The sequence below is a fragment of the Pseudoliparis swirei genome, chromosome 15 (genome assembly GCF_029220125.1).
Source record: "Pseudoliparis swirei isolate HS2019 ecotype Mariana Trench chromosome 15, NWPU_hadal_v1, whole genome shotgun sequence".
Classification (NCBI taxonomy): Eukaryota; Metazoa; Chordata; class Actinopteri; order Perciformes; family Liparidae; genus Pseudoliparis; species Pseudoliparis swirei.
The window spans coordinates 21,490,517-21,499,391 of record NC_079402.1 but is presented as its reverse complement, the minus strand read 5'-3'; the positions used below and the strand labels follow the sequence as shown (position 1 = coordinate 21,499,391).

The 8,875-nt window shown below is 52.5% G+C and overlaps 2 protein-coding genes across 2 annotated transcripts; one reads left to right on the top strand and one right to left on the bottom strand.

Annotated features, from left to right (window-relative positions):
• Positions 1–65: 65 nt before the first annotated feature.
• On the bottom strand, positions 66–1,484 carry LOC130205167 (caspase-3-like). Its single transcript, XM_056432353.1, has 4 exons — positions 1,168–1,484; positions 718–881; positions 525–648; positions 66–424 (listed from the first exon to the last, which is right to left on the bottom strand). The coding sequence occupies exons 1-4, from the start codon at positions 1,352–1,354 to the stop codon at positions 174–176; spliced, it is 726 nt and encodes a 241-aa protein (XP_056288328.1). The 5' UTR covers positions 1,355–1,484; the 3' UTR covers positions 66–173.
• An 869-nt stretch (positions 1,485–2,353) lies between these two features.
• Positions 2,354–8,794, top strand: dusp11 (dual specificity phosphatase 11 (RNA/RNP complex 1-interacting)). Its single transcript, XM_056432352.1, has 10 exons — positions 2,354–2,483; positions 2,566–2,609; positions 2,790–2,865; positions 2,940–3,071; positions 5,816–5,939; positions 6,545–6,605; positions 7,257–7,303; positions 7,418–7,493; positions 7,566–7,691; positions 7,777–8,794. The coding sequence occupies exons 2-10, from the start codon at positions 2,572–2,574 to the stop codon at positions 8,264–8,266; spliced, it is 1,170 nt and encodes a 389-aa protein (XP_056288327.1). The 5' UTR covers positions 2,354–2,483; positions 2,566–2,571; the 3' UTR covers positions 8,267–8,794.
• The last annotated feature ends 81 nt before the right edge of the window (positions 8,795–8,875 follow it).

The following is an 8,875-nucleotide window of genomic DNA, read 5'->3' as shown; positions in this document are numbered from 1 at the left end:
CCCAGACCTCCAGACCTTTAGTCTGAAGGTCTAATGGTTTAGTACAGAGGGACCACAATACAAAAATCATTTAAATAATGTTTTATTAGTTTATATGCATCACATGTAGAGCATGTTGTACATTTGTAGAGCATGTTCTGTACATATAACATGTAGAGCATGTTCCACATGGCTCAGTGGGCCTGGGGGGAGGAGCCTGGCTCGGCGAATGGGAACGCCTCCCTGGTCATGCGGCTCATGAGGCACGGCATCTCCTTCTTGCCCCTGAACGCGGCGCCGCTGGCCTGGAAGCGGAAGGCCACCCGGTGCGCGAGGCGCGTCAGCAGGCGGCTCAGCTCCAGCTGCCGGAAGTCCTGCTGCTGCAGGAGGGAGCAGAAGGTCTGCAGGAACACGGAGCCCAGGGGGTGCATGAAGGCCCCGTAGCCTGAGGGCCCACAAGACCACCATCAGTCTGGGAGGAGGTATGGTTCACTAGAGACCCTCTCACTGTGTCTACCTGGTGGTGTGTGTCTGGTGGTGTGTACCTGGTGGTGTTGCGTACATCACGACGGTGTCCACAGGAACTGAGAGGTGCTGTGAGAAGCTGCAGTCTGAGGGCTCAGCAGAGTCCACCTCCACCCCGTCATCTAGACCTGATCCCCTACAGGCCTGGACAGCTCATGGTTAGTGTGTGTGTGTCTGTGTGTGTGTGTGTGTGTGTGTGTATATGTCTCTTACCTGTACCAGGAACACTTTGATCTTCTTCTCCATGAGTTCGTTGTCAAAATACGAGAAGACCCTCGACAGGTGGACCGGTTCCCCATCGGCCCCGAAGACACAGCCCTGGAGACCATGAGAGGACAAGATGGCCAGGAAGCAGTCCTTCACGGGCCTGCTGCTCTCTATACACACACAGACACAGACACACACAGACACACACACAGAGACACACACAGAGAGACACACACATACAGTCAGTCTGATGGCTCACCTGTGCATACCTGAGCTCTTATTATTGGTTCTCCTGTATTATGAGTTTATTTATCACCATAATCTGGTATGTGTGTGTGTGCATGTCTCATGACACACGTCACTAAAGCCATACAGTGTAATCCAAAGAGGTTTGTGTCTTGATACCAGGTGACCTCACACACACAGGTGGCCTCACAGCTGGTGGTCTGGACTCACCTGTGAGGAACAGCTCGTAGATCTGGTCCCGGCTGTAGTCCGTGTGCAGGTCCACCTTGAAGCCCAGCTGGCTGAGGGTCCGGTGGAGGGTCTTGGCATCCCTGCTGGCTCCGGGCCTGCGGCCCAGCCCGACCCCGGGGTCAAAGTGCTCCACGGAGACCAGCACGGCCCGGTTCCTGAGGGCCATCTGTGTGTGTGTGTGATCAGGAGGACTCTGTCCCCGCTATGCAGGTCTGGCTCTAGACCACACCTGATGCTCTTGTAAGGACTTCCCCCCGCAGGCCGGGACAGGAAGGACCAACGCTCGTGTTACACAACTTTGGCAAACATCACGCCCCTCAGGTGTGTCTCTCAGGTGTTACTTTATGAATATAACTGGTTCATAGTATTTATTTATATAATAACTAGTTCATAGTATTTATTAATGTAATAACTTCATAGTATTTATTAATATAATAACTGGTTCATAGTATTTATTAATGTAATAACTTCATAGTATTTATTAATAAAATAACTGGTTCATAGTATTTATTAATGTAATAACTTCATAGTATTTATTAATGTAATAACTTCATAGTATTTATTAATATAATAACTGTTCATAGTATTTATTAATTTAATAACTTCATAATATTTATTAATATAACAACTGTTCATAGTATTTATTAATATAATAACTAGTTTATAGTATTTATTAATGTAATAACTTCATAGTATTTATTAATATAATAACTAGTTCATAGTATGTATTACTATAATAACTGGTTCATAGTATTTATTAATGTAATAACTTCATAGTATTTATTAATATAATAACTGTTCATAGTATGTATTACTATAATAACTAGTTCATAGTATGTATTACTATAATAACTAGTTCATAGTATTTATTAATGTAATAACTTCATAGTATTTATTAATATAATAACTGTTCATAGTATTTATTAATATAATAACTAGTTCATAGTATGTATTACTATAATAACTGGTTCATATTATTTATTAATGTAATAACTTCATAGTATTTATTAATATCATAACTGGTTCATAGTATTTATTAATATAATAACTGTTCATAGTATTTATTAATATAATAACGGTTCATAGTATTTATTAATATAATAATTGGTTCATAGTAATACTTTAGGGCTGAGCGGGAACTGAAGGCTCCGCTTCCGGTCACGTGCTTGTCCCCGTGACGTCACCCACACGCGACTCTTCAAGCAGCAGCCAACAAAAATATGTCGCGCTGCAACCGGAGCCGTTTTTTCCGACAGTAGTTTTAAATCTTCAGATTTGTGTTGTCCTCGGAGTCGGTGAGTATCACGTAATATAAAATAATAAATATGTAAGCAACGTCTGTCGCGTGTTAACGTTCAGCGCGAATCACCGACATAGACGGACATGTCGCGGCCCTCCCAGAAGAGCGGCGTCCCGTGCAGGTGAGCCCCATGAACCCGATGTGTATTAGTATCTGTCTTAAGGTGTAACTGAATGTTTATCATCACATGAAGGAACACTTCATCCTCCAGTTGATCATAAACATCAGGAGAAACGTTGTTTTCACTGGACAGGAAGTGGATGATGAACTGAATATTTTCACAATAAGAGCGTGTCTACAGATGGCTGGACTACTCGTCTGTGGGCAAGAGGCTGGATGGGACTCGCTTCCTGGCCTTCAAAGTCCCCCTGAAGCAGGTGAGGACAGAAGGGTTCTGATTGGTTCTGATTGGTTCTGCTGGCGACCGTCTTTAACCTCTCGGTTCTCTCAGTCTCTGAACCGGCAGCTTCCCTCTGCGGATGCGTTCGGGCCGTGGGAGCTGCTGGACTCGGTGCAGCAGGACCAGCAGGAGCTGGGTCTGATCATCGACCTGACCTTCACCACGCGCTACTACTCGCTCCATGTGAGGCCTCCAGAGGAACGTTCTCCGTGTCCTGAGGACACCACGTGAACGTTCTCCGTGTCCTCAGAACACCACGTGAACATTCTCTGTCCTCAGGACACCACGTGAACATTCTCTGTCCTCAGGACACCACGTGAACGTTCTCCGTGTCCTGAGGACACCACGTGAACGTTCTCCGTGTCCTGAGGACACCACGTGAACGTCCTCCGTGTCCTCAGGACACCACGTGAACGTTCTCCGTGTCCTCAGGACACCACGTGAACGTTCTCCGTGTCCTGAGGACACCACGTGAACGTTCTCCGTGTCCTGAGGACACCACGTGAACGTTCTCCGTGTCCTGAGGACACCACGTGAACGTTCTCCGTGTCCTGAGGACACCACGTGAACGTCCTCCGTGTCCTCAGGACACCACGTGAACGTTCTCCGTGTCCTCAGGACACCACGTGAACATTCTCTGTCCTCAGGACACCACGTGAACGTCCTCCGTGTCCTCAGGACACCACGTGAACGTTCTCCGTGTCCTGAGGACACCACGTGAACGTTCTCCGTGTCCTCAGGACACCACGTGAACATTCTCTGTCCTCAGGACACCACGTGAACGTTCTCCGTGTCCTGAGGACACCACGTGAACGTTCTCCGTGTCCTGAGGACACCACGTGAACGTTCTCCGTGTCCTGAGGACACCACGTGAACGTTCTCCGTGTCCTCAGGACACCACGTGAACGTTCTCCGTGTCCTGAGGACACCACGTGAACGTTCTCCGTGTCCTGAGGACACCACGTGAACGTTCTCCGTGTCCTGAGGACACCACGTGAACGTTCTCCGTGTCCTGAGGACACCACGTGAACGTTCTCCGTGTCCTGAGGACACCACGTGAACGTTCTCCGTGTCCTCAGGACACCACGTGAACGTTCTCCGTGTCCTGAGGACACCACGTGAACGTTCTCCGTGTCCTCAGGACACCACGTGAACGTTCTCCGTGTCCTGAGGACACCACGTGAGCGTTCTCCGTGTCCTGAGGACACCACGTGAACGTTCTCCGTGTCCTGAGGACACCACGTGAACGTTCTCCGTGTCCTCAGGACACCACGTGAACGTTCTCCGTGTCCTGAGGACACCACGTGAACGTTCTCCGTGTCCTCAGGACACCACGTGAACGTTCTCCGTGTCCTCAGGACACCACGTGAACATTCTCCGTGTCCTCAGGACACCACGTGAACGTTCTCCGTGTCCTCAGGACACCACGTGAACGTTCTCCGTGTCCTCAGGACACCACGTGAACGTTCTCTGTCCTCAGGACACCACGTGAACGTTCTCCGTGTCCTGAGGACACCACGTGAACGTTCTCCGTGTCCTGAGGACACCACGTGAACGTTCTCCGTGTCCTCAGGACACCACGTGAACATTCTCTGTCCTCAGGACACCACGTGAACGTTCTCCGTGTCCTGAGGACACCACGTGAACGTTCTCCGTGTCCTCAGGACACCACGTGAACGTTCTCCGTGTCCTGAGGACACCACGTGAACGTTCTCCGTGTCCTGAGGACACCACGTGAACGTTCTCCGTGTCCTCAGGACACCACGTGAACATTCTCTGTCCTCAGGACACCACGTGAACGTTCTCCGTGTCCTGAGGACACCACGTGAACGTTCTCCGTGTCCTGAGGACACCACGTGAACGTTCTCCGTGTCCTGAGGACACCACGTGAACGTTCTCCGTGTCCTCAGGACACCACGTGAACATTCTCTGTCCTCAGGACACCACGTGAACGTTCTCCGTGTCCTGAGGACACCACGTGAACGTTCTCCGTGTCCTGAGGACACCACGTGAACGTTCTCCGTGTCCTCAGGACACCACGTGAACATTCTCTGTCCTCAGGACACCACGTGAACGTTCTCCGTGTCCTGAGGACACCACGTGAACGTTCTCCGTGTCCTGAGGACACCACGTGAACGTTCTCCGTGTCCTCAGGACACCACGTGAATGTTCTCCGTGTCCTCAGGACACCACGTGAACGTTCTCCGTGTCCTCAGGACACCACGTGAACGTTCTCCGTGTCCTGAGGACACCACGTGAACGTTCTCCGTGTCCTGAGGACACCACGTGAACGTTCTCCGTGTCCTGAGGACACCATGTGAACGTCCTCCGTGTCCTCAGGACACCACGTGAACGTCCTCCGTGTCCTCAGGACACCACGTGAACGTTCTCCGTGTCCTGAGGACACCACGTGAACGTTCTCCGTGTCCTGAGGACACCACGTGAACGTTCTCCGTGTCCTCAGGACACCACGTGAACGTTCTCCGTGTCCTGAGGACACCACGTGAACGTTCTCCGTGTCCTCAGGACACCACGTGAACGTTCTCTGTCCTCAGGACACCACGTGAACGTTCTCCGTGTCCTCAGGACACCACGTGAACGTTCTCCGTGTTCTGAGGACACCACGTGAACGTTCTCCGTGTCCTCAGGACACCACGTGAACGTTCTCCGTGTCCTGAGGACACCACGTGAACGTTCTCCGTGTCCTGAGGACACCACGTGAACGTTCTCCGTGTCCTCAGGACACCACGTGAACGTTCTCCGTGTTCTGAGGACACCACGTGAACGTTCTCCGTGTCCTCAGGACACCACGTGAACGTTCTCCGTGTCCTCAGGACACCACGTGAACGTTCTCCGTGTCCTCAGGACACCACGTGAACATTCTCCGTGTTCTGAGGACACCACGTGAACGTTCTCTGTGTCCTCAGGACGTCCCAGAGTCTCTGCTGGTGCTGAAGATCTTCACAGCCGGTCACGAGGTTCCCAGTGACGACACCATCCTGAGCTTCAAGCGCGCCGTGCGCTGGTTCCTACGGGAGAACGCGGAGAACGGTGAGCACTGCAGAACCAAGGTTCCTCAAGGGGGACCAGGCTTCCTCAAGGGGAACCAGGCTTCCTCAAGGGGAACAAGGGTTCCTCAAGGGGGACCAGGCTTCCTCAAGGGGGACCAGGCTTCCTCAAGGGGAACAAGGGTTCCTCAAGGGGAACAAGGGTTCCTCAAGAGGAACAAGGCTTCCTCAAGGGGGACCAGGCTTCCTCAAGGGGAACCAGGGTTCCTCAAGGGGAACAAGGGTTCCTCAAGGGGGACCAGGATTTATCAGGGGGGACCAGGCTTCCTCAAGGGGAACCAGGGTTCCTCAAGGGGAACAAGGGTTCCTCAAGGGGGACCAGGATTTATCAGGGGGGACCAGGCTTCCTCAAGGGGGACCAGGCTTCCTCAAGGGGAACAAGGGTTCCTCAAGGGGGACCAGGATTTATCAGGGGGGAACCAGGGTTCCTCTGGGGGGGGCCAGGCTTCCTCAGGGGGGAACTAGGGTTTCTCATGGAGGAACCAGGGTTCCTCTGGGGGGAACTAGGGTTCCTCAGGGGGGAGCCAGGGTTGGTCTGAGGATCTGGGTTCTGCGGGTCTCCATCTTGAGGACTGTCCTCTGTTTCAGACAAGCTGGTCGGAGTCCACTGCACCCACGGGCTGAACCGCACCGGATACCTGGTGTGCAGGTGAGAGGGGGGGGGAAATATGTCTCTCTGTCTGTCTCTCTGACTGTCTCTCTCTGTCTGTCTGTCTGTCTCTCTCTCTCTGACTGTCTGACTGTCTGTCTGTCTCTCTGTCTCTCTGTCTCTCTCTCTCTGACTGTCTGACTGTCTCTCTGTCTCTCTGACTGTCTCTCTCTCTCTCTCTGACTGTCTGACTGTCTGTCTGTCTCTCTGACTGTCTCTCTCTCTCTCTCTGACTGTCTGTCTGTCTCTCTCTCTCTCTGACTGTCTCTCTCTCTCTCTCTGACTGTCTGTCTGTCTCTCTCTCTGTCTCTCTCTCTCTCTCTCTCTCTGACTGTCTGACTGTCTCTCTGTCTCTCTGACTGTCTCTCTCTCTCTGACTGTCTGTCTGTCTCTCTCTCTGACTGTCTCTCTCTCTCTCTCTGACTGTCTGTCTCTCTCTCTCTGTCTCTCTGTCTCTCTCTCTCTGACTGTCTGACTGTCTGTCTCTCTCTGACTGTCTGTCTGTCTCTCTCTCTCTGACTGTCTGTCTCTCTGTCTGTCTCTCTCTCTCTGACTGTCTGTCTCTCTGTCTGTCTCTCTCTCTCTCTGACTGTCTGTCTCTCTCTCTGACTGTCTGTCTCTCTGTCTCACTGACTGTCTGTCTCTCTGCAGGTACCTGATCGACGTGGACGGGATGGACCCTCAGGCCGCACTACAACGTGAGCGCTGATGTTCTGGAGAGTTCAGTGTGTCCCACAGAAGACACACCTCACCTCCTCTGTCCTCACCTCCTCTGGCCTCACCTCCTCTGGCCTCACCTCCTCTGTCCTCAGTGTTCAACTCCTCTCGGGGACACAACGTGGAGAGACGGAACTACCTGGACGATCTCCTCCGTGGCCCGAGGAGGAGGTGAGTTCCTCCTGAGGCCGATGTCCATGTGTGTGTGTGGCGTCCAGTGTCTCGACGTCTCTGTGTCCACAGCAACGAGGGCATGGAGGACGCCGAGCAGCAGCCAATGAGAGGGCTCGCTTCACAGAGGCCCATGTCCACCCCGCCGGACACGGACAGCGCAGAGGACAGACGTGTAAAAGACTCCCGGAACCACAGGTGAGGACGTCGTCACGTCTCTCTGTCGTCTTCACGTCTCTCTGTCGTCACGTCTCTCTGTCGTCTGTCTCTGCTTGTCCCCCAGACCTTTCCCTTCAAGAGAAACAAACCAGCGCTCGCACCGCCACCATCTACACAACGGCCTTCCCAGTCCCCCTGTGGGGGTCCCTGTCCGTCCTTATCAATGGACGCCCCCTTGTACTGACAGTCAATGGAGGAGACCCCCCCGCTCAGAGGACAGCAGGTCCAGGTATGCTCCTCCAGAGGACAGCAGGACCCGGTATGCTCCTCCTCCGGACAGCAGGTCTAGGTATGCTCCTCCAGAGAACAGCAGGACCCGGTATGCTCCTCCAGAGGACAGCAGGACCCGGTATGCTCCTCCAGAGAACAGCAGGACCCGGTATGCTCCTCCTCCGGACAGCAGGTCTAGGTATGCTCCTCCTCCGGACAGCAGGACCCGGTATGCTCCTCCTCCGGACAGCAGGTCTAGGTATGCTCCACTAGAGGACAGGAGGAGAGGTCCTCCTCCTCTTCCCCGTTACTCTGCACGCTGGACTAAGGAGTCCATCGGTTGAGACACCTGAGGAGGACTGTGCTGGACCTCCAATGAGACACCTGAGGAGGACTGGGCTGGACCTCCAATGAGACACCTGAGGAGGACTGGGCTGGACCTCCAATGAGACACCTGAGGAGGACTGGGCTGGACCTCCAATGAGACACCTGAGGAGGACTGGGCTGGACCTCCAGTGAGACACTGAGGGAGGACTGGGCTGGACCTCCAATGAGACACCTGAGGAGGACTGAGCTGGACCTCCAGTGAGACACTGAGGGAGTAGTGAAGTTCTTTTAGTTCCATCAGACCTCTGGGGCTCTGGTCTTCAGGAGGCCGAGGTCCCGAGACCGCGTGGACATCGTTGTGGAGCAGCTCAGACCCCAAAGGGACTCAATGCAGCGCTCCAGCTGAAGGTGCTGGTCTGGGTTCTGACAGATGGAGACAAAGACTTGTTTATATATTTTAATGCCCAGGTTGTAAAGGACAGAATTATTTTATCACTGAGGCTCTCAACATGTTTAAAGTTTAATAAAGAAATAAAACACTCCAACGTCTCTAATGTCTCTGCTTGGACCCGAAGGACGTGTTTATGTTTACAGTATGTTTATTTATGTGTATATAGACTTCTATA

What these genes read in the sequence shown, in the direction of transcription:
- LOC130205167 (XM_056432353.1), bottom strand. Translation starts at nt 1,354, where the DNA reads ATGGCCCTCAGGAACCGGGCCGTGCTGGTCTCCGTGGAGCACTTTGAC. An exon ending in CTACGAGCTGTTCCTCACAG is followed by an intron (nt 882 to 1,167) that starts GTGAGTCCAGAC and finishes GTGTGTGTATAG; the next exon opens with AGAGCAGCAGGCCCGTGAAG. An exon ending in GATGTACGCAACACCACCAG is followed by an intron (nt 425 to 524) that starts GTACACACCACC and finishes GTGGGCCCTCAG; the next exon opens with GCTACGGGGCCTTCATGCAC.
- dusp11 (XM_056432352.1), top strand. Translation starts at nt 2,572, where the DNA reads ATGTCGCGGCCCTCCCAGAAGAGCGGCGTCCCGTGCAG. An exon ending in AAGAGCGGCGTCCCGTGCAG is followed by an intron (nt 2,610 to 2,789) that starts GTGAGCCCCATG and finishes GCGTGTCTACAG; the next exon opens with ATGGCTGGACTACTCGTCTG. An exon ending in CGCGCTACTACTCGCTCCAT is followed by an intron (nt 3,072 to 5,815) that starts GTGAGGCCTCCA and finishes CTGTGTCCTCAG; the next exon opens with GACGTCCCAGAGTCTCTGCT.